The sequence below is a fragment of the Pogoniulus pusillus genome, chromosome 24, assembly GCF_015220805.1.
Source record: "Pogoniulus pusillus isolate bPogPus1 chromosome 24, bPogPus1.pri, whole genome shotgun sequence".
Classification (NCBI taxonomy): Eukaryota; Metazoa; Chordata; class Aves; order Piciformes; family Lybiidae; genus Pogoniulus; species Pogoniulus pusillus.
Window position 1 is genome coordinate 6127598 of NC_087287.1, and position 23660 is coordinate 6151257.

Here is a 23660-nt window from a genome sequence, read left to right on the forward strand (position 1 = left end):
AAGGAAACAGAGGGAAGCTGCATGAGCAGCAGCCTCTGAAAATGACCCACACAGGACACAAAGTGGCAGGGCACAGCAAAGCTGCTGCAGCCCTGAGCTGTATTCCAGTGTCTAAGGCAGAATTCAGAACACTACGTCCTGTGTCACCAGCACACAGCTCTGAGGAAAGCTGATGGTCAGCACACTTAGCCCCTGGGACCACAGAGGCAGAGCTCACCGACCCAAAGAGGAGAGAGGCTTCCCAAAGAGGAGAGAGGCTTCCCAAAGAGGAGAGAGGCTTCCCAAAGAGGAGAGAGGCTTCCCAAAGAGGAGAGAGGCTTCCCAAAGAGGAGAGAGGCTTCCCAAAGAGGAGAGAGGCTTCCCAAAGAGGAGAGAGGCTTCCCAAAGAGGAGAGAGGCTTCCCAAAGAGGAGAGAGGCTTCCCAAAGAGGGCTCTGGGCAACCTGATCCAGGCACTGAAGAGGGGGTCAGATGAGATGACCTTTGGAGGTCTCTGCCAACCCAGACCATTCTATGATTCTACATCCAAGTCTTCTTCCCACTCGTGCTGCTTGAGGCCGGGATAAAGCACATCTCTGGAAGGAGACACCTCACAAACCACCTCCATTAACTAAATACTGTGAAAAAGTGGAACAATATCCCACATCCTCCCTTTCCTTTTTCTATCCCTCTCCAGAACCCCCAAACTTGCAGTAAACAAAATAACAAAAAATGCCTTGGGGAAAAAAAAACCCAAACCACAACAACTACTCCTTCATCATGTGCCAAACAGTTACCCAATCCATCACAGGAGAGGGGGAAATGAGATGAGCATATTTCAGAAGCAAGAAAAAGAGATGGACATCTTTCAAAACCAAACAACAACAAAAGAGTCATAGAATCAGTCAGGGTTGGAAGGGATCACAAGGATCAGCCAGTTCCAACTCCCCTGCCATGCCCAGGGACACCCTACCCTAGAGCAGGCTGCACACAGCCTCAGCCAGCCTGGCCTGAAACACCTCCAGCCATGGGGCCCCAACCACCTCCCTGGGCAACCCATCCCAGCCTCTCACCACTCTCCTGCTCAACAACTTCCTCCTCACCTCCAGGCTGACTCTCCCCACCTCCAGCTTTGCTCCATTCCCCCCAGTCCTTCACTCCCTGACAGCCTCAAAAGTCCCTCCCCAGTTTTTTTTGTAACTCCACAAGCTACAAGAAGCTCACCTGGGAGCCTCCTCTGCTCCAGCCTGCACAGCCTCAACTCTTTCAGTCTGTGCTCACAGCAGAGCTGCTGCAGCCCTCTGAGCATCCTCCTGGCCCTGCTCTGGACACACTCCAGCATCTCCACAGCCCTCCTGTAATGGGGGCTCCAGAACTGGCTGCAGTACTCCAGGTGGGGTCTCAGCAGAGTGGAGTAGAGGGGGAGAATCCTCTCCCTGGCCCTGCTGGCCACACTTCTGCTGTGAGATGAACATACTTCCAAACCAACTGAAGTGAAAGAAGAGCCCTAATGGAACACCCTGCTAAGGAGCAAGCCAAACCCCATCCCAGCTACACTGGGATTAATCTCCAGGGGAGGTGACACTTTTCAAGTGGAATTTTAAATGTTTGGGTTTTTTTTTCCCTCCTTAATCCTTACATGTTCCAAGTCTTGGTCCCATCCCTGAAGTGTTAAACACAGTTTACTAATCCCTGTAATGAAAGATCCCAGCACCTCCAAATTTCTTGGTAGCTGAGTCACTAATAATTTAAGAGAGTCATAAACCTAACAGTGGCTTCCATAAAAAATTAATTAGGCAGGCTGAGAGCACATCTGTTGCTTTTGTTACATTTTTATCCCCTTTCTGCTTCAGTTGTCTTTCCCCACGCTCCTCTAAACTCTTCTCAAGTTCTCAGGGCTGCTGCTTCTCCTGCTGAAGCCTTTTTGTTTGGCTTCCTCACACTTCCCTCCTTGTTTCCTCCCCATGCCCATTTTTCCTTCGGCAGCTGTTTGGACTCGTGTGCGACACAGACACTGTTTGGCACCCAGCAGCTAGGAGAACTTGGACCTACTGACTCAAATGAAAACAGCTCCAAGACAGTGAGTTGGTTGTGAGTATGTACAGCTTGTGTGAACAAGGTACAGCTGAACTGCTGTGGAGGCAAATCTTACTAAGGAAGTATCAGCCTGGAACAACTGAGCTTTATCATGCGCTACCAGGAGAGAGGCAGAAATGACAGCAACTCGGAGACAAGACAGACACTCTGCCTCCCTTCTCCACTCTGCATTTCCACAAGTCCTTGGAAGCCTGTGGAGAGACCAGTGATGATGATGATGGCTCCCAGTTGTGCCCAAGAAGAAGCAAACCTGCTGCAGGCTGTTTGTAAGACCAGGCAAGATACCACAAGCAAGATAGCCTTTGATCTCATCACCAAGCCTTTTGTCAGCTACTACACTACTTCATCCAAAGTTCAGTGTTGATTCACCCCAGGTTTAATATTGATTCATAGACTGCAAAAACTCCAGCAGCAGTGTTTCAGGGTAATTGATACCCTCTGTCCTGCACTTGACTCTGAAGCAAACCACACAGAATTCATCTCATTTAACTTCCTCTGTTAGTGCCTAAGTGCCAATGAGTGAGCTGGTCACACTGTACCAGGCTGCTGCTGGCACCTCTGCATTCAGTCACAGAATCACAGAATGTTAGGGGTGGGAAGGGACCTCCAGGGAGCACTGAGTCCAACCCCTCTGCCAGAGCAGGATCACCCAGGGCAGGATGCATGGGAATGCATTCAGGTGGGTTTTGAAAGAAGAAAACTCCATAACCTCTCTGGGCAGCCTGTTAACCACATCTTGAAGTCCCCTGTTCTTCTCTACCATCAACAGAATGGATAAAGCTCAGCTGGGCAGCCTGTTCAACCACATCTTGAAGTCCCCTGTTCTTCTCTACCATCAATAGAGTGGATAAAGCTCAGCTGGGCAGCCTGTTCAACCACATCTTGAAGTCCCCTGTTCTTCTCTACCATCAATAGAATGGATAAAGCTCAGCTGGGCAGCCTGTTCAACCACATCTTGAAGTCCCCTGTTCTTCTCTACCATCAATAGAGTGGATAAAGCTCAGCTGGGCAGCCTGTGCAACCACATCTTGAAGTCCCCTGTTCTTCTCTACCATCAATAGAGTGGATAAAGCTCAGCTGGGCAGCCTGTGCAACCACATCTTGAAGTCCCCTGTTCTTCTCTACCATCAACAGAGTGGATAAAGCTCAGCTGGGCAGCCTGTTCAACCACATCTTGAAGTCCCCTGTTCTTCTCTACCATCAATAGAGTGGATAAAGCTCAGCTAGGCAGCCTGTTCAACCACATCTTGAAGTCCCCTGTTCTTCTCTACCATCAATAGAGTGGATAAAGCTCAGCTGGGCAGCCTGTTCAACCACATCTTGAAGTCCCCTGTTCTTCTCTACCATCAATAAAGTGGATAAAGCTCAGCTGTGAATGCCTGTGTTCAAATAAATCCCACTGCAGCTGTCACCAACGAGCCACCACCATTTCTGGTCTAAAGGACTCTGTGGTTCCTTCTTTCACCATCACACCAGGCTCATGCTTTCTTAAGCTCCAATACCTCATTTCTGCAATAAGGAAAACTTTGATTGGACTTGGTATTTACCTTAGCTCCCAGCTAGTACCTGTGCCCTTACACTGTCTGAGCTCTGCAGAACAGAGGAGTTTGTTTCACTCATGAAAAACTGAGGGGAAGCAAGAAGCAGCAGCACACGAAATCAGATCAGGCATCTGAAGCATATTCCAGAAGAGAAATAAGAGGACCAGCAGGCACCTATAGCTGTTGTGACTTCCCATTTCTAAGTGGGTGAACAAAAGGAGCCAACCCAGAAGGAAGAGAGACATTAAAAAAGAAACTAACTTCTGCAAAGCAGTATTCACTCCTCCCAGTAACAGCTTAGCAAAATAAAGTTACATTATTCATTCCCCAGCCCAAAATATTCCATGTAAGACAACAACTTTTTCCTGCCTTCTCAACAGCTTTCTGGTATATGTAGAAAACAAACCTCAGGGGGCAAAGAAAGGCAAATAGAATTAGGCACCATTCCTGTCTGTATTCCAGCTGGAGGAGACAGGCTGAGAGAGTTGGGGCTGTTCAGTCTGGAGAAGACTCAGGGGCTCCTCATTGCTGTCTACAGCTACCTGAAGGGAGGCTGTAGCCAGGTGGGGTTGGGATCTTCTCCCATGCGCCCAGCAACAGAACAAGGGGACACAGTCTCAAGTTGTGCCAGGAGAGGTCTAGGCTGGATGTTAGGAGGAAGTTGTTGGCAGAGAGAGTGATTGGCATTGGAATGGGCTGCCCAGGGAGGTGGTGGAGTCACCATCCCTGGAGGTGTTGAAGCAAAGCCTGGCTGGGGCACTTAGTGCCATGGTCTAGCTGACTTAGCGGGCTGGGTGCTAGGTTGGAGTGGATGATCTTGGAGGTTTCTTCCAACCTGGTTGATTTCTGTGATTCTATGACTCTGAAGAGACTATATTGTGGCCTTCCAGTTACTGAAAGGGGCTACAAGAAAGCTGGGGAGGGACCTTTTAGAACGTCAGGCAGTGACAGGACTGAGAGGAACAGATCCAAGCTAGGGGAGGGGAGATTTGGATCACAGGTTAGGAAGAAGTTCTATCACCATGAGGGTGGTGAGACACTGGCACAGACTGCCCAGGGAGGTGGTGGAAACCACATACCTAGGAAGTTTTTAAGGCCAGGCTGGATATGGCTCCGGGCAGCCTGATCTAGTGGAAAGTGTTCCTGTCCATGGCAGGGGGGGTGGAAATGGATGATCCTTGAGGTCCCTTCCAACCGTTCGAGAAAAGGGAGGAGGTCTCTGGGATAGCTTTTTCTGATTTGGAAGAAGCATTTCACTGCTAAGTCCCAGGAAGTTACCTAAGCTTTAAACCAAACTGCCATAGATGCTGAACAAAAGGTTTGGCAACTCTTCCCTCCAGAGGCACCCATCTATTTACATCTGGGAACGCTGCCAACGGCACAGCTCCCAAAAACTTCAAAAGGCTTCCAGCCTGAATAGCGAGCCGCTGGCCAAAGGACTTTATGATATGACCAGCTGTGCCACACCGTCCTGAATTACAGACACAGCACCACCCCCCAGAGGAAAACCAAAACGCGTCCAAAAGGGATGGCAACTTGTTAAAAAGCTGAAAGTGAAACCCGGATTGCCTCAGCTAAGACTGGATGTGAGGAGGAAGTTGTTGAGCAGGAGAGTGGTGAGAGGCTGGAATGGGTTGCCCAGGGAGGTGGTTGAGACCCCATCCCCGGAGGTGTTTCAGGCCAGGCTGGCTGAGGCTGTGTGCAGCCTGCTCTAGGGTAGGGTGTCCCTGGGCATGGCAGGGGGGCTGAAACTGGCTGATCCTTGTGGTCCCTTCCAACCCTGACTGATTCTATGGTTCTGTTTTTCCTACAGGGAAACAGTTTAACAGGAAGACAAAACAAACCCAAAAGGACTGTAATAGATCACTTCTTTAAGAGCAACTCAAAGCAGCTCTTCTTGCCAAGGCTTCTTTCAGCCTGGTGAGCTCCAGTTTAAGTCGGGTAGCGAGCAGAGCAGCTTTAATGACTGGCTCCCCTAAACTGGCTTGGGGAGAGGAGAGCCTGTGAGTCAAGAGAGGAAGAGAGGGATAATGCTCCTGTTGACAAACACCGAACGACTGGCAGCAGACAGTCGGGAAGAGGGACAGAGCAGAGCTTGCCAAATAAAGTTATGCTGGAGGAACAAGGCTCCTTCTTTTTTTTCCCCTTTCCGAAGCTGCCCTTCTTCATAGACCCCAGAACAAGACCTGACCCCGACCAAAACCAGATTGCTGCAGCCCCTGAAGTGCGGAGCTGCTAATGCTAACATCTGTGGTGACTCTTCCCCCCTCGCGAACCAGAACGGGTCCGAACTGCTCTGAATCAAATTACTGCTCGGCCTTTGCCAAGGAGTCTGGTTTCGGTCTCGGCACTCACACACGCCTCGGTGCTCGCACAAGCCCTTCCGAGCTACATGAGCAATTTTTTCCCCTCATCTTACGACATTTCAGCAGAAAACATGCCAAAGCATTCGCGGCGCCTCGCTCAGCCTCCTCGCCCAGCAGCGCCAGGACCTTCGCAGGCTGCTCACGGACTTCTCCGGGAGCGCAAACACAACTTGACTGTGGTGCGAGGGGGGGACGAATGCTCCTCTCCAGCAGCTATTGCCGCTCCAACTTCCACCCTCCCGAATTGCTACACAAGAGCCAGCGGGAGCCAAGAGCAGCCTCCCTCCTCCAGACACAGAGGGGCCGAGCACACACGGCGCCGGAGCCAGATACTCCCACTTGAGCCCCAGCCCCCTTCTCCCGGGGCCGCTCCGAGGGCAACCCACGCTGCGGCCCCGGACGGCCCCTGCCCGCCCGCCCCGTCCTTACCGTAGCACTTTGCCCACCGCCTGCAGCACCATTTTGCAGCTCAGTCCGGGCTTGGGGCTCTGGGCGAGGACAGGCCGTTCCGCGGGGAGGCTGCAGTGGTCCCCGACCATGGTACGGCGGGAGCAGCGCGGCGCAGCCGAGCCGGGCGCAGCGGGGACACGCCGGGGGCCGGCGGGCTGGGCTCGGCGCGGAGCGGCAAGGCACGGCTCGGCTCGGGCTCCTGGCCGCTCCCCGGCCTGCAGCTGCCCGCCCCGCCCGGCGCCGCCAATGGCCGCGGAGTTGCGGGCGGGCCCCGGCTCCTCCGCCCGCCCCTGCCCGGCCCCCGCACGGCCCTCAGGCGGAGAATGCCGGAGCCAGGGCGCACAGCCCCGCCGCCCCTCCCCGGTGCCCGGGTAGGCTTCTGCAGCATGCCCCTGAAAGAGGAGGTGCATCCAGCGCACCCCCAGCAAGCTGAAGGACGCGATCCTGCCGGAGGAGCCTGGGCAGGCCGGAGAACGGGGGCCACGTGGCCCTCCGGGGGCTCCGCGGGGCCGAGCGCAGGGTCTGCACCCGGGGCGGGAGGGCTGAGTGCAGCGCAGGTGACACTCATCACCCCGCGCTCCGTTTAAGGTGGGGCACTGCCACCCTGGTGAAGCTCAGCAAAGCCGAGCGCAGGGTCTGCACCCGGGGCGGGAGGGCTGAGTGCAGCGCAGGTGACACTCATCACTCCGCGCTCCGTTTAAGGTGGGGCACTGCCACCCTGGTGAAGCTCAGCAAAGCCGAGCGCAGGGTCTGCACCCGGGGCAGGAGGGCTGAGTGCAGCGCAGGTGACACTCATCACCCCGCGCTCCGTTTAAGGTGGGGCACTGCCACCCTGGTGAAGCTCAGCAAAGCCGAGTGCAGGGTCCTGCACCTGGATCACGCCACTGCCGGTATCAATGCAGCCTGGGCATGAAGGGCTGGAGAGCAGCCCTGGGGAGAAGGGCTTGAGGTGCTGGTGAGTGAAAAGCTGGGCATGAGCTGGCACTGAGCAGTGCCAGTCCAGAGTCAGCCTATCCTGGGCTGCTCCCCAGCAGCATGGGCAGCAGGGGCAGGGAGGGGACTCTGCCCCTCTGCTGTGCTCTGCTGAGACCCCCCCTGCAGTGCTGGGGCAGCTCTGGAGTCCTCAGCACAGCACAAACAGGGACCTGTTGGAGCAGGGCCAGAGGAGGCCACAGCAATGCTCCCACAGCTGAACATTGGCTCTTCAGGGCTGGAAGGGCTCTACTGTGAAGCCAGGCTGAGTTGGGAGTGTTCAGCCTGGACAAGAGAAAGCTCCAGGCAGACCTTCTTGTGGCCTTTCACTGCTTGAAGGGGCTGACTAAAGAGCAGGGGAGAGACTTTTGAGCAGGGCTTGTTGTGACAGGACAAGGGGTGGTGGTTTGAACTAAAAACAGACTAGAGAGAAGGAAGAAATGTTTGAGGATGAGGGTGATAAGACCCCAGCCCAGGTTGCCCATCCCTGGAACCATTGCAGGTCAGGTTGTTAGGGGCTTTGAACAACCTGCTCCAGTTGCAGATGTCCCTGCTGAGTGCAGGGGAATTGAACTAGGTGACCTTTAAAGATCTAACACAAGCCAATTTGGGATTCCACGATAAGAAAAACACTGCCAAGGAGCTGCAGGGCTGTAGCAGGTCAGCAAGCAGCAGGACAGGAGAGAGGAAGCAGCCCCAGCCCTGACCACAGAGTCCATCGAGGCAGCTATGCCCAACACCAGCACCACCATCAGTAATTAAGTCCTCTGCCACTTGTTTTGTGGCCAAAAAGCCAGGAAAGCAAATTAGATTTACCAGGATAGCGATGCTGTGGGACACAGAACACACTGCTGCTGCTGCTGCCTCCTGCCGTGCTGGGCTCTGTTGAGGAACAGGAATCACAACACCTTCTGTGAGCAAGGCTCTGCTTGGCTCTCTCAGGACTCTGTGGCAAACAAGGGCCCCAGCTAGCCTGAGAGCAGGGCCAGGCAGGTTTTACACCCAGACCATTATCAGAGGGGTTTAAACAGAAGAAGGGTGACAAGAGTACAACCTTCAGCAGCAAGAGCCACCTTGCTGTTCTAACCCAAGCCAAGAGTAGGCTCTTGAGTAATGGTCCTCAGAGAACAAGTGATGAAGCAGCATCCCCAAAGGTCAGGTCCCTTGTGACACGCTTTGCATGGAGAAACTGCTTTGCCAGTTGTCCTCACAGAAAAGGTGTGCATGTCCAGCTCCTCAGCCACACCACTTAGCCACCAATCCACACACGCCTCTGGGACAAGCAGCTCTGCCTGCAGCTTGCTGATGTACAACTGAGAGCCAAACCACAACAAAAACTGTGATGGGGGTGACCTACCATGATCTAGAACACCAAGTCCTGAGGCCATCACTTACTCTGGCACACTGTAGATTTAGATTGAAGAAGAACAGATTTAAATTGGATCTTAGGAAGAAATTCTTCACTATGAGGGTGGTAAGACTCTGGAATGGATTGTCCAGAGAGGCTGTAGATGCCCAAGGCCAGGTTGGATGGGGCCTTATGTAGCCTGGTCTGGTTGAGAAGCATCCTTGCCCATGGCAATGTGCCCTTGTGGCCAAGAAGGCCAATGGGATCATGGGGTGCATTAAGAAGAGTGTGTCCAGCAGATCAAGGCAGGTTCTCCTCTGTTGGACTTTCTCGAGCAGATCTCTGTCCCTTTTGAACTGGGGAGCCCAAAACTGAAGATGAGGTCTCACCAGGGCAGAGGAGAACCTGCCTTGATCTGCTGGACACACTCTTCTTAATGCACCCCATGATCCCATTGGCCTTCTTGGCCACAAGGGCACATTGCTGTGCCATGGAGACGAGACCTACTCCCATGCCCCAGCTCCAACCTCCTCTCAGGGAAGTGCAGAGAGCAGTGAGGTCTCCCCATAGCCATAATTTGGTCTGAGATGTGGGAAGGTGGCAGCCCAAGAGCCTGCAGCCACCTGATGCAACACAGAGCAACAACGTGGTGCACCCTGGTCCCAGCACACAGACCTGGGCAGGGCTGCTTGTTGGCTCTGTGCTGTGTCCTTCAGTCACACGTCCAAGCTGGGCCTCCACCCCCTTGTGAAGCAGGAGGCATTTTTATTCCCACCCTCCAAGCAATCCACTTAAGAGAGAGTTTTAACGACTTCACTGATAGCAGACAGGAAGCCTGCAGCTGAACACCAGCACTCTGCAGCTCAGTGCCCCATACAGATTAGCCAGCCCTTGAAAAATCTGATGCTCACTCCATCTTTTTCCACCAGCAACAGCAACTTGTCACGGTACCATTAAAAAGCAACAGTCCTGGCAAGCAGAGGAGGGACACCTGCCAAGAGGGCAACTCACCCTCTCCTTCCAGCACCAGTGAGAGCTGCACAGAGAGAAATTCTGTTTGTTAAGAAACCACCCTAAATCCAACCAGGCTGTGATAGAAAGCAGCTTAAGTTTGAATAAAAGTCTGTCTATCCAAAGTAAATGAAGAGAAAAAATCCAGGGGTCAAACCAAAATAAACACAGCTCTGTGGTGTTAGAGGTCTGTTAGGAGAGCTGGCCTCTCCCTGACTCCCACAGCTGAACATTGGCTCTTCAGAGCTGGAGCTTCAGCGGTGCTCACGGAGCTTAGGAACTGCTGCTCTGCTCTCAGAGCTGATAGATCAACTGCAAGGGAAGTTTTTCAGCTGGACATCTTTTTACCTTGACCCAAATAAACGACCCCACTTGTCTGCTCTGCTGGCCTCTGCATCAAACCAGCTCTTTCCTTTCCCCTTCCTCAACCACACATCCCTGCTGCATCCTTCTCCTTCCATCAGTTTTCCTCTCTGCAAGCAGTATCCATCCTTTTTGGACCAACTGCATGCTCCAGTTTCCCTGCAGCTCTGGACTTAGTTTTTTTTTGTGCAAGCTGTGGGAAAATGCAGCACCTCCAAGTCAAATTGAAATCCTCCAACAGACTAAAAGTGAGAGCAGGTTATTAGAGGAAGCACCACTTGAGCACACACACGTTTAGATGGCATCGACACAAGTAATGCAAGCCACATGCACAGCCTGGATTCGTGCACTTGAGCAAGGTTGGGTTTGGGTTTACTCTGAAGCTGCTGTGTCCAAAAGAGCAGTGCTGGGGCTAAAAGCAATGCATTTATCTGTGCACAGCTCCTGCTCTGCTCTCCATGTCTGCATGCTCTGAAGGATGCATAGCTGCACCTCCTCCATGGTGTGGCTTACATCCCGTATCCTATTTACATCCCATAGTCCATTTACATCCCGTATCCTATGTACATCCCATATCCTATTTACATCCATCTGTGGCTTCTCTGTCACTTGCTTCCTTAACACCCTCCACTTGTAACAACTGCAGGATCTGACAGTTGCCTCTGTCAGACTGCCCACAGAGGCTGTGGAGTCTCCTCCTCAGAGAGATTCCAAACCCGCCTGGAGGCTGCGATCCTGGGCGAGCTGCTGTGGGTGGCCCTGCTTTAGCAGAGGGCTTGGACTGAATGATCTGTAACAACAGGAAGAGGGGCAATGGTTTGAAAGTGGAGCAGGGTGGATTTAGGCTGGACATCAGGAGGAAGTTGTGCACAGTGAGAATGGTGAAATACTGGAACAAGCTGCCCAGAGATGGGGCTGAGGTCTCATCCCTGGAGACATTCAAGACCAGACTTGACCTTGAAGGTGTTCCTCCTGGGCAGCCTGCTCCAGTTGGAGGTGTCCCTGCTGAGTGCAGGGGGATTGGACAAGATAACCTTTGAGGGTCACTTTCAACCCAATGCAATCTGTGAATCTGCAAGTAGATGATCTCCAGAGGTCCTTTCTAAGCCCCACCACACTGAGATTCTGTGACCTTAGCACATGTGCTTCAGCAGTGAACAGCTTTTAGCACATCTCTGATCCTCCAGCCAGGCCTGGGTATTGAAACCATCACCAAACCATTCACAGGAACATCTGTGTGTGGAGCTGCCACCAGCTTTATGGCCTACACGGGTCCTACAGGCACATCAACAAATAACAGCATCACCCGTGGCACAGAGGAGGGGCACAAAGAGGGCACTGGGGAGAGAGAAGCTGCAGTTCTCCCCACTTAACATGACTAAAGGTGTTTATAGTACACTGACAGCAAGCTTTCTACACTGGTCTCAGCTAACCAAGCCAAGGATTGGTATTTATAAATGTTATGAATAATGCTTTGTGTTTGTGCTGATGTGAGGAGCAGCAGGTCACAATTACATCTTTATGTGCCCCTTTTACAGCTCTATAAAGCTGAAGTGTGAAGCAGCCACCTCAGGGATGTGTGTTAGTACCCAGAGGCTTAGCAAAGCAAGCAAGTCATAGAATCACAGAATGGTCTGGGTTGGAAGGGACCTCAAAGCTCATCCAGCCCAACCCCTCTGCAGTCAACAGGGACATCCTTCACCACAGCAGGTTGCCCAGAGCCCTGCTGAGCCTCACGTTGAGTATCTCCAGGGATGGGGCCTCAACCACCTCTCTGGGGAACCTGTTCCAGTGCTCAACCACCCTCATTGTAGAGAACTTTTCAGCCTAGTCAAGAAAACAAGGAGGAGGCAGAGAGGACCAGACAAAACCCATAACTGTCATTAGGTTATGGCAGCATTCAACACTTAAATGTATAGAAACTTGGAACATCAGATTTAAACTAAACTGAAGGTTGGTTATTATGTGCTCCTGCCTGCCAGTGTTGCAATTTTGCTAGTTTGACTTTTGTGTGCCCAGTGCCCTTTTTCCAGTCATCTCACTGCATCCCCAGGGCTCTGGAACCACTCAAAGTCAGCAATGAGCCCATTTTAGCCTTTTACTTGGCTCAAAGTGGTGTTTCTGCTGAGATTCCAGCTGCCACCCTCATAGAGCAGCAAAGACTGCACGAGCAGCTCTGCTCCATGCAGATAGTAAAGGCATGGATCTGGGACAGAAACAGAACAAAGTCAAAGTTCTCTGAGTCTCTGAAAGCAGCCTGGAAGTGGTCATGGGGGAGGGGGGGGGGGGCAGTAAAAGATTTCAAGGGTAGAGTTACAGCTCCATTCTTGAGATAAGAGCAGGAGAAATCAGTCTTCCTGGCCACACAGGGTGTTGTGACACCCAAGCCTTTATCAACTGTGGCCACACACACTGCAAAAACTGTGTGCAGGAAAGATCCATCTTCAAAGGAGCACATTTCTAAGTGACAAGGTGCTACATCTGGCCTTCAGCAAACTTCTCCAGTGCAAGGTGCTCCTGCACATGGCAGGGGAACATTGGAACTAGATGATCTTTAAGGTCCCTTCCAACTCAAACCATTCTTTGAATCTCGTGGATGAAGTCTTCCTGAGCAGAGCAGCTGCTGATGGGCTGCATGTGCTGCTCCCAGCATGAAGGCTGAGATGCTGAGTTTGTCTCATTGCAGCTGCTCTCAGTTCTTTCCCAGAGACAACACAAGTGAGAATTTCATTGCATCTTTTACCATTCCCTTTTCTTCTTCCTGCCCTAAACCTCAAGTTTCACCAGGCTGTGCTCCAGGGAAGCATCAGTGCAATAGGCATTTGGTACAGAGCACCTAATATCACAGCATGGCCTAGGTTGGAAAGGACCTTAGAGATCACCTACTCCAGCTAGACTTGGATGCTCATCCAACCTGGCCTTGAACACTTCCAGGGAGGAGGCATCCACAACCACTCTGGGCAGGCAAATCCAGAGTCCCAGCACCCTTGTACTGAAGAACCTCTTCCTAAACTCAACTCTAACCCTGCTCTCCCTCAGATTCAAACCATTCCCCTTTGTCCTGTCTCTAGACAGCCTTAAAGTCCTTCTGCAGCCTTCCTGTAGGATCTCTTCAGCTAGTGGAAGGCAGCTCTAAGGTCACCCTAGAGTCTCCTCTTCTCCAGGCTGAACACCCTCAGCTCCCTCTGCCTGTCTTCAGAGAGGTGCTCCAGCCCTTGGAGCATCTTTGTGGCCTCTTCTGGACTCACTCCAACAGCTCTGTGTGCTCCTCCTGCTGGGGACACCAGAACTGGGTGCAGTATTGGAGGTAGGGTCTCACAAAAGCAGAGTAAAGGGCAAGAAATGAAAGGCTCTTAGAATTACAGAATCAAGCAGGTTGGAAGAGACCTCCAAGATCATCCAGCCCAGCCTAGCACCCAGCCCTGTCCAATCAACTAGACCATGGCACTTGTCCTGTTCCTTCCCTCCTCCACATACACTGGACCTCAAACTTCATATAAAGAGGTCAAACTTCTAAAAACATGGCTAAAAAAAGCTCCCTGGTGATTGTTCAACATATTCAGAGCTAATTGCTGCACACATCCAGAGCTCTCCCTCTGACTTTTACAGCACAGCTCCTGCTTTCTCAGGCCTTGGTAAATATGGCATGGGAAACAAAGCCCTGATTAGCCTGGAGATGAGGAAGAAATCCTTGGCAGTGAGGGTGGGGAGACACTGGCACAGGCTGCCCGGGGAGGCTGTGGATGCCCCCTCCCTGGAAGTGTTGAAAGCCAGATTGGATGAAGCCTTGAGCAACCTGGGCTAGTGGGAGGTGTCCCTGCCCATGGCAGGGGGGCTGGAACTGGATGATCTTGAAGGTCCCTTCTAACCCAACCCATTCTGTGATTCTAACTGCAAATTGGCAAGGAACTCCAGACTAAGGAGTCAGAGGTGCAATCAGCACAGGAAAGGAGAGAATCTGTGTCAGCACTATTGCTGGTCAGGACAATCTGCACTTGGGTGAGAAAGACACAGCAGGAAAAAAGGGAGATGCTGGGAGAGAACTTGCAGAATTTTCCCAAACAGGTGGAGAGCTGCTGAGGAAATACAAATTTCCCTCCTTTCCCCCCTCTTTTTTTTGTGCTAAGAATGGCTTCCTTTCATTACAGCAAATGATTTTATCTGGTAATGTCACATTTAGATGACAGACAGCATGGGGGTGGGGGGCAAGGGGGAACCCAAATTCCTGCAGTAAGTGTGAAATTTACTCTGGGAGCTTTTCCTCCAGGCATGCATTACAAAATACCAGGCACAGGTTACATGATGTCAGAGTCAGCAGGGGAAACTATTAATTGTCTCTCCTGGAGCTCACAGGATAATTCCTTAGCTACTGCCTCCAAAAGAGCAGGACCACAAAATGCAGAAGGCACCAAATGACCTCGGTTCACACCCAGCCCAGTGCACGTTTGCATTCCACAGACACCTCATACACAGATCCTAGTCTGATGTCTTCATACTTCACAGGTCCAGCATGGAAGGGAGCAAGAGGAGGACAGGAGCAGCTTTTGCCACATGAAGGACCTGACTTCAAACCTGAGGTGCTTCACCTTCAGGAAACATAAAGACACCTTCAGCCCTCCTCCTCCAGCCTTGTGTAAGTGCTGTTTGCATTGCAGTGGCTCAGCCCAGAGGAGAGGCCACCTCACAGATCAGAAGGAGAACCTGTCTGCTCACTCTGAAGGTGTGTGCTGGAGATGGACACCAGGCTGCAGGAAAGACACCAACACAGAGCTTGTCACTGAGGCTCACCTCTGCTGATGTTATGCAGACTCCCAAGGTGGAGGGGGTTGGAAGACACCTCTGAAGATCATCTAGTATGAGGTGCCCCTGCCCATGGCATGGGGGTTGGAACTAAATCACAGGATGACAGGATATTAGGAGCTGGAAGGGACTCAAGGAGATCATCAAGTCCAACCCCCCTGCCAGAGCAGGACCACACAACCTAGCACAGATCACAGAGGAACACATCCAGCCAGGCCTTGAAAGGCTCCAAAGAAGGAGACTCCACAACCTCTCTGGGCAGCCTGTGCCAGTGCTCTGGGACCCTTACAGTCAAGAAGTTCCCCCTTGTGTTGAGCTGGAACCTCCTGTGCTGCAGCCTTCATCCTCTGCTCCTTGTCCTATCCCAGGGAGCAATGAGCAGAGCCTGTCCCCCCCCTCCTGACCTCCAACCCTCAGATGTTTATAAACGTTTGTTAAATCCCCTCTCAGTCTTCTCTTCTCCAGGCTAAACAGCCCCAGGCCCCTCAGCCTCTCCTCATCAGTCCCCTTATCATCCTCATAGCCCTCCACTGGACACTCTCCAGCAGATCCCTGTCCCTCTTAAACTGGGGAGCACAAAACTGAAGGCAGTACTCAAGATGAGGTCTCACCAGGGCAGAGTAGAGGGGGAGGAGAACCTCCCCTGATCTGCTGGACACACTCTTCTTAATGCACCCCAGGATCCCATTGGCCTTCTTGGCCACAAGGGCACATTGCTGTGCCATGGGGAACTTGTTAGCCACCAGGACCCCCAGGTCCCTCTCCACAGGGCTGCTCTCCAGCAGATCACCTCCCAGCCTGGACTGGTGCAGTTTATTATTCCTCCCCAGGTGCAGGACTCTGTGATCCTTGTGATGATCCTTGTGATCCCTTCCAACCCTGGCTGATTCTAGGATTCTATCTAGTCCAACCCCTGTGCTAGGGCACCTAGAGTAAATCACACAGGGACACAGCCAGGCAGGTTTCAGAATGCCTCCAGAGATGCAGACTGCACTTCAAACACTCAGGGAAGGAAAGTGAAGACCTTGCCTTTGAGGAATCCTCACACCTAACACGTTGCTGAGTCCACCTGCAATGAATGAGCAGTCCTTGGTCGTGTGAGAAATGTGCAGAATGTACTTCAGCAATTGGAAGGAAACCCAAAGCTCATCCAGTTCCAACCCCCTGCCATGGGCAGGGACACCTCCCACTTGCCCAGGCTGCTCAAGACCTCACCCACCTGGCCTTGAACATCTCCAGGATCCACAACTTCCCTGGGCAACCTGTGCCAGTGTCTCCCCATCCTCACTGTCAAGAATTTCTTCTAACCTCCACTCTTAATCTCCCCTCTTCCAGCTCAAAGCCATTGCCCCTTGTCCTGGCACTCCCAGCCCCTGTCAAAAGTCCCTCCTCAACTCTCCAGTAGCCCCCTTCAGGCACTGGAAAGCTGCTCTAAGGTCTCCCTGGAGCCTTCTCCAGGCTGAAAAGCCACACTTCTCTCAGCCTGTCCCCACAGAGGAGGTGCTACAGCCAGAGGTCTCTGTGGCCTTCTCTGGACCTGCTCCAGCAGCTGCAGGTACTTTTTGTGCTGAGGACACCAGAACTGGAGGCAGACCTCCAGACAGAGTCTGAACAGAGCAGAGCAGAGAGGCAGAATCACCTCCCTGTGCTGCTGCTCTCACTGCTTTGCATTTGCTCTGTCTGCTTCTCTCTGAAGACAGTGATGCTCCACCTGGAGCATTTCTGCCTTGTCCTAGGCTTCTTATTGAGGAGATGAAAGTAGACACTAGAACATGCATTCATAGGATTCATAGATTCACAGAATGGGTTGGGTTGGAAGAAACCTTAAAGATCATCCAGTTCCCACCCCCTGCCATGAGCAGGGACACCTCCCACTAGCCCAGGTCGCTCAAGGCATCATCCAGCCTGGCCCTGAACACCACCAGAGAGGGGACATCCACAACCTCTCTGAGCAACCTGTTTCAGTGTCTCACCACTCTCACTGGAAAGAATTTCCCCCTCATCACCCTGCATCCTGAGCTACTTCAGCACTTGGAAGGGCCACCAAGCAAACACTCTCCAACCCCTAGCAGATGAACCTTTCTCTTTTGACATTCTGCACTACAAACACTTTGAAAGGAGGGAAAATACATTGTGTTCCACTCCATAAATAGAGCAGCTTGCCTGGGTAATTACAGTGTGTTTGGCTGAGAGCTGCATCATGACTAGGACACTACCAAAAGGACAAACATTTAACCACTATTCTTAGTTGGGTAGAAGACTTTTTCCCACGTTACATAAACACCCACACGTGGCTTGCACCATCACTCTTCTGGAGGGTTTGGGCTTAGGAGAGGAACAGTTATTCCTCATTGGAGGAGCTTTTCTTTTGGTTAGGGTTATTGACTTTCCCCTCACTGTTATTCTTCTCTATTATTCTTCCCTTGCCTTTCAGTGGCCAAGGAGGCCAATGGGATCCTGCAGTGCATTTAGAAGAGTGTGGTCAGAAGATCAAGGGAGGTTTTTCTCCCCCTGTACCCTGCCCTGGTGAGGTCCCACCTAGAATCTTGCATCCAGTTCTGGGGTCCCCAGTTCAAGAGGGACAGGGATCTACTAGAGCAAGTCCAAGGGAGGGCTACAAGGATGTTGAAGGGATTGCCTAATGATGAAAGGCTGAGAGCGTTGCTTTGGATGATACAACATCCCAAACACAGTGCTATAGCTGCTTCTGAAAGCAATCAGATCAGTTCTTCTACAACTTAGGCTGTGCTTTGTTTGCTTCACCAAGTTTTGATGCACACCTAGAGCCTCACCAGCACTGCTGCTCGTAGCCCTGGTGACTTGCAACTCTGGAACGAAGGATCTTCTTGTTTGCCTTTCCCCAGGACTCAATTTATAAAGCAACTGCTAAACATCCACCTAAAGTCAGTATCTGTTTCCATCACGATTTGGGTGCATGCCACAACACAGGACAGGCATAGAAATACCACTGCTGAGAAGTGAAGCCCTGCTGTCCATCAGCTGAGAAGCCACAAGACACCCACTGCTCTACAGTGCTCAAGTGCAACTTCTTGTGTTCCAGTTTGTGCCCATTGCTGCTTGTCCTGTCTCTGGGCACCACTGACAAGAATGTGGCCTCATTTTCTTGCCCCCCACCCTTTAGCTGTTGCTGAGCATTGCTCAGATCCCCTCTGAGGCTGCTCTTCTGCAGACTCTCAGCCCCAGGGCTCTCAGCATTCACTCCTCGCAGAGCTGCTCCAGGCCCCTCAGCATCTTTGTAGCCTCTGTTGAACTCTCTCTGGTAGTTCCCTGTCTCTCTTGAACAGGAGAGCCCAGAGCTTGCCCCAGCACTCCACATGAGGCCTCCCTAGGGCAGAGTAGAGGGAGAGGAGAGCCTCTCTTGAACTGCTGGCCACACTCTTCTTAATGCATCACAGGAGATCACTGAGCTTCTTGGCATGAGTACACCTTGTTGGCTCGTAGCACACTTCTTGTCTACCAGCACACCCAGGTCCTCCTCCACAGAGCTGCTTTCCCCTTCAGGTCACCCTTCACCTGTGCTGGTGCAGGGGGTTGTTCCTCACCAGGGGCAGGACCCTAAATGTGCCCTTTTTGAACTTTGTTGGGTTCCCCTTTGCCCAACTCTGCACCCTGTCCAGCAATGAAAGCTAAGAGGAGCTCTGCATACCATACAACTTTGTCTTCAGCAACAGCTTGCTGGGGGACAGCAGCTTGAAACACAAGACCAAATGTGCAACACCTACCACAGAGCTCAACACTTTCACAGAGCCAAGATCTGCCAGGTAGATACCATCAGCACTGCACACCCCTCTTTGGGGTTAAGGTCATCTCTTCTAACCTCCTAGGTAAAACTGCTGTGTCCCCTGCTCTGGTTTTCATAGCTCACTCATCCCAATGGTTTCACACTGAACATGGGCACTTGTTTTGATCCTAGAAGGTATTTTGCCTCCACAAATACAGCACAAGCAGCTGTAGACACAGCACTTGCTAGGAGGCCTGTGCTTTACACACACATTTTGGGGTTGTTCAGCCTGGGGAAGAGAAGGCTCTAAGGAGAACTTAGAAGAGCATTTTCATACCTGAAAGGGAGCTACAGGAAGGCTGGGGAGGGAGTGCTTAGAAGGGCCTGTGGGGTTAGGATGAGGGGCAATGGTTTGAAACTGAAGAATGGTACATTAAGGGTGGACATTAGGAGGAAGCTCTGCACAATGAGTGGTCAAATGCTGGAACAGGCTGCCCAGGGATGTGATTGAGGCCCTATCCCTGGAGACATTCAAGATCAGCCTTGCTGTGTCCCTGGGCAGCCTCCTCGAGTTAGAGGTGCCCCTGCTGAGTGCAGGGGGGTTGGACAAGATGACCTCTGCTGGTCCCTTCCAAACCAACCTGTGACTGTGAATCTGTTTCCAGAGCCACCTCTCCCCCATGCCTCTGAGCTATCCAAGACAAACAAGCTGCACTAGTGAAAAAAAAACAACAAAACCCAACAGATTTTGCCAAGCCATACTTGACTTCCTTCCAGTGCAGGTGTACTCCCAAAACCCTTCTCCATAACCCAAGCAGCAAGGCTAGAAGCCACTGGGAACAAAGACAGGAGGCAGAGAGCAAGGCACAGGCTGTCCTACAGTGATTCAGCCTGCCCTGCACAGCCTGAACTGCTGGCATTGCAGAAGGCCAGGGCGTTGCACCTGCTCCTGCTCAGCTGCACGCTCCAGACAGCACCCATGCTCACCTGCCTGCTCCATCCACAGCTCCTGGCCCTCAGAGATCCAGGACAATTAGGTGCAGGGCACAGGAAGAGCCAGCAGCAGAGCTGGATGCTGAGGTATGCCATGCAGCAGCGCTCCGCAGCAGCCAGGGCAGCAGGCTCTGGGGTCAGGGCCAGCCCTCAGCTCTTGCTTGCCTTCCATCTCTTGACCCCTGCAGGGGCCCCTGAGAGAGCAGCACGACTGATCCTGGTCAAGGTAATCTCGCCCATGGGACTGTGAAGAAAGGAGCAGGGAGGATGAGACAGCTTCAGCCTTGAATGGAAGGTGTCTTCTCATTTGCTAATACAGCCACTGGTGTGGGAAGCTGCTCAGCTCTGCTCCTGCTGCCTCCAGTGCCTTCCTCACTCTCCTCCCTTGCACTCAAAGAACAAATCTCTTCTCCTACCCTTTACCAGCAGCATGTTCAGAGAGCAGCAAGGCAAGACTCCAAATTAAGTTGTGCCTCATTAATGAATCAGAGGATCATAGAATCATTTTGGTTGGAAAAGCCTTTTAAGATCAGAGTGTCCAATAATAACCCAACACCACTGTGGCCATTAAACCATGTCCCCAAGTGCCACCTTTCTTGAACACCTCCAGGGATGGGGACTCCACCACCTCCCTGGGCAGCCTGTTTCAGTGCCTAACTACCCTTGCAGCAAAGAAATTTCTGCACATCTCCAACCTAAACCTCCCCTGGCACAATTTCAGGCCAATTCCTCTCATCTGCTACTAGAGAGACCAACACCCACCTGGCTCCAACCTCCTTTCAGAGAGTTGTAGAGAGCAACGAGGTCTTCCCTCAGCCTCCTCTTCTTCAGTTCCAGTTCCCTCAGCCACTGCTCATCAGACCTGTTCTCCAGCCCCTTCACCAGTTCAAAATGAGCTGTGCCTCCTGACTCCCTCATTATCCTTTGCCTCAGTTTAACAATCACAGAATCACAGAATGTTAGGGGTTGGAAGGGACCTCCAGAGATCACTGAGTCCAATCCCCCTGCCAAAGCAGGATCACTCAGGGCAGGCCATGCAGGAACATGTCCAGGTTGGCTTTCAAAGTCTTCAGAGAAGGAGACTCCTCAACCTCTGTGGGCAGCTGTTAAAGCACAGAGCTCAGAGAAATGCCATCCATCCACACCTGAACTCACTGAAACACATTTCCCACCCTCACCCTTTCCATAACCACACTCCACAGGCTCAAGGACTGTCAGGTTGCCTGCTGGATGAGAAAGCCAAGGTGTAGCAGTGCCATTAGCAAGTCAGAACTTGCAGGCATCTCCCAGCTTCAACATGTTCCACCTCTGTGAACAGCCAAAAGCTGCAGTTCACCCTCCTTGAGGCTTCATTTACTGCCTCACTTCTAACTGCAGAGAATCAACTCCCAACACAACTCAAAAGCCCAGGCTCTCCCCTCTGTGCAACAAAAGGAAGCCAGCCAGTCCTCCTGCACTGCACACATCTGCTTTTGGACCACAATGTCTGCTAACAGATTGCTACTTAAGAAAAACACTCTGGCAACAAGAAACAAAATCAGCAGCTTGGCCACTGTCCTACTTGTGTAACCTTTCCCAAACAGCATCTCCGTGGAGGCAACAAATGGCTGCTCTGTGCAAACACAAACATCAGACAATCCAAAACCTGCAGCTTGGCTGAATGGATACAGAGCAGCAGAGCCAGATTGGTGTTCTGCTACTCAGAAACCTCCAAGTGAAATCTTTTACTTGATAAAAATCCTTTTGCAGTAAATCAATACTCAGCAGAGGGCTGGAGCACCTCTCCCCTGTGGTGCCAGGATGGGAGAGCTGGGGCTGTTCAGCCTGGAGAACCTCCAGAGAGACCTCAGAGCAGCTTTCCAGTACCTGAAGAGGCTACAAGAGAGCCAGGAAGGGACTTTTCACAAGGGCTTTAGTGATAGGATGAGTGGAAATGGACTGAAGCTCGAGTAGGGCAGATTGAGACTGGAGCCTTTTGCCATTTGGGGGAGAACTTTGCAGGCAGCAGGTTGCAGGTAGCTTTGTTTTTAACAAGGGTTTGTAGTGCTAGGTCCAGAAGGAATAGAGTGAAGCTTGAGGAGGGTAGTTTGGAAGTGCAGATTAGTAAGAAATTCTTGACAATGAGGGTGAGGAGACACTGGCACAGGTTGCCCAGGGAAGTTGTGGATGCCTCCTCCCTGGAGGTTATCATCTAACCTCCCAGCCAGGTCAGATGAAGCCTTGAGCAACCTGGTCTGGTGGAAGGTGTCCCATGGCAAGGGGTTTGGAACCAGAGGTCCCTTCCAATCCAAACCACTCTCTAAATCTATGAAACAGTGCTTGTGAAGTCATCAAATACAGGTCAGCAATCCCTCTCTTTATGTTCTTCAGTAGTTCAGCAACACAAAATGCCACTAGGAATTCTGAGAGCCCTTGGATACCATCTTGCAGTGCCACAGCTAAGCCTCTCTATCAGCCAGCTGCTTCCAAGTGGTTCATTCCTCATCATTCCTCCCTGCACATTGGAAATGGTGCATGTCCCATGGGGTTCATTTTCTGCCAGTTTAACCCTGTGGCATAGCTCACCACAAAGCATAGGCTGAGGGAGCTGGGGTTGTTCAGCCTGGAGAAGAGGAGGCTCTGGGGAGACCTAATAGCAGCCTGACAGTACCTGAAGGATGGAGAGAGAATGTTTGCAAAGGCCTGCAGTGACAGGACCAGAGACAATGGCTTCAAACTAGAGCAGAGCAGATTTAAAATGGATGTTAGGAACAAGTTCTTTACTATGAGGGTAGTGGAACACTGCAACAGGTTGCCCAGGGAGGTGGCTGAGGCCCCATTCCTGGAGACATTCCAGATGAGGTTGGACAGGGCTCTGGGCAACCTGACCTAGCGGAGGATGTCCCTGCTGACTGCAGGGTGGGTAGGACTAGATGACCTTCCCAGCCCAGTCCATTCTGTGATTCTATGATTCAGAGTCACTGGGTACAGAAGAGCAGGAGCAGGCAGGCAGCTGGGGATGGGCAGTCCCTTTCAGGGCAGGTTTGCTGTTCAGCAGCACGTCCCTGGTAATCACTCCCCCCACTGAACAACAACATCCAACGTCTGCAGCTCCACCACTTCCCAAAAATGAGACTGAGAGGAGGAACATGACAGCCACTTGTCCTATTGTTTCCTCTGCCAGGGTGGGGTGTGAAGTTAAACACTGATGGAGGAGGAAGCCACGAGTGCTCCAGAATGCAGGAAAACACTTGGAGAAGCTTGGACTTGAGAGGCACAATCCAAGAGGAGCTGCACACACACGTGTCAGGAAACAGCTCAAGGGCCACAGTTGTAGATCACAAGATGAGAATAACTTCCTCCCTGTCCTGAAGTTTTCTGTCCACTCTCTGAAGGATCATTCCAAGTGATAATTAATAAAACAAGCTAAGCCTGAGCATCATGTCTGAATCTTGGAGTGTGCATGAAGAGGGAATTTATTATTCTCTTAAGGATGAGATGATAGGACAAGAGGGAATGGCTTGAAGCTGGAAGAGGGGAGATTCAGACTGGTAATCAGGAAGAAAGTCTTTACAGAGAGGGTGGTGAGACACTGGCACAGGTTGCCCAGGGAGGTTGTGGATGCTCCCTCCCTGGAGGTGTTCAAGACCAGGTTGGATGAGGCCTTGAGCAACCTGTTCTAGTGGGAGGTGTCCCTCCCCATGGCAAGTGGGGTAGGAACTAGATGAGCTTCTTCTAAAAGACCCAACCCCTGCTCCAACCCCTTGCACCACTTTTAGGAGACCTGTTACTTACTCCTGGAGCTCCCTCCTGCAGGCTACTGCTTAATACATGCTACTGTATCTCAGCATTCCACTACTGAGTCACAGAATCACAGAATGGTTTAGATTGGAAGGGACCTTAGAGACTATCAGGTTCCAACCTCTCTGCCACGGGCAAGGACACATCTCAACCAGCCCAGGTTGCTTAAGGCTTCATCCTTCAACACCTGCAGGGAGGAGGCATTCACAACCTCCCTGA

General features: G+C 51.9%; 1 protein-coding gene across 3 annotated transcripts in view; it reads right to left on the reverse strand.

Moving 5' to 3' along the window:
- MOB2 (MOB kinase activator 2) overlaps nucleotides 1–23660 on the reverse strand; it is a 147191-nt gene that overhangs the window by 38723 nt on the left and 84808 nt on the right. Inside the window, exon 1 of one of the 3 annotated variants that reach the window (XM_064163165.1) lies at nucleotides 6412–6631. The exons of the other annotated variants lie outside the window; for them this stretch is intronic. Coding sequence (XP_064019235.1) covers nucleotides 6412–6521 — 110 coding nt within the window. The 5' untranslated portion in view covers nucleotides 6522–6631. Of the gene's footprint in view, nucleotides 1–6411; nucleotides 6632–23660 lie in introns of those variants that run through there. 3 annotated transcript variants of the gene reach the window in all.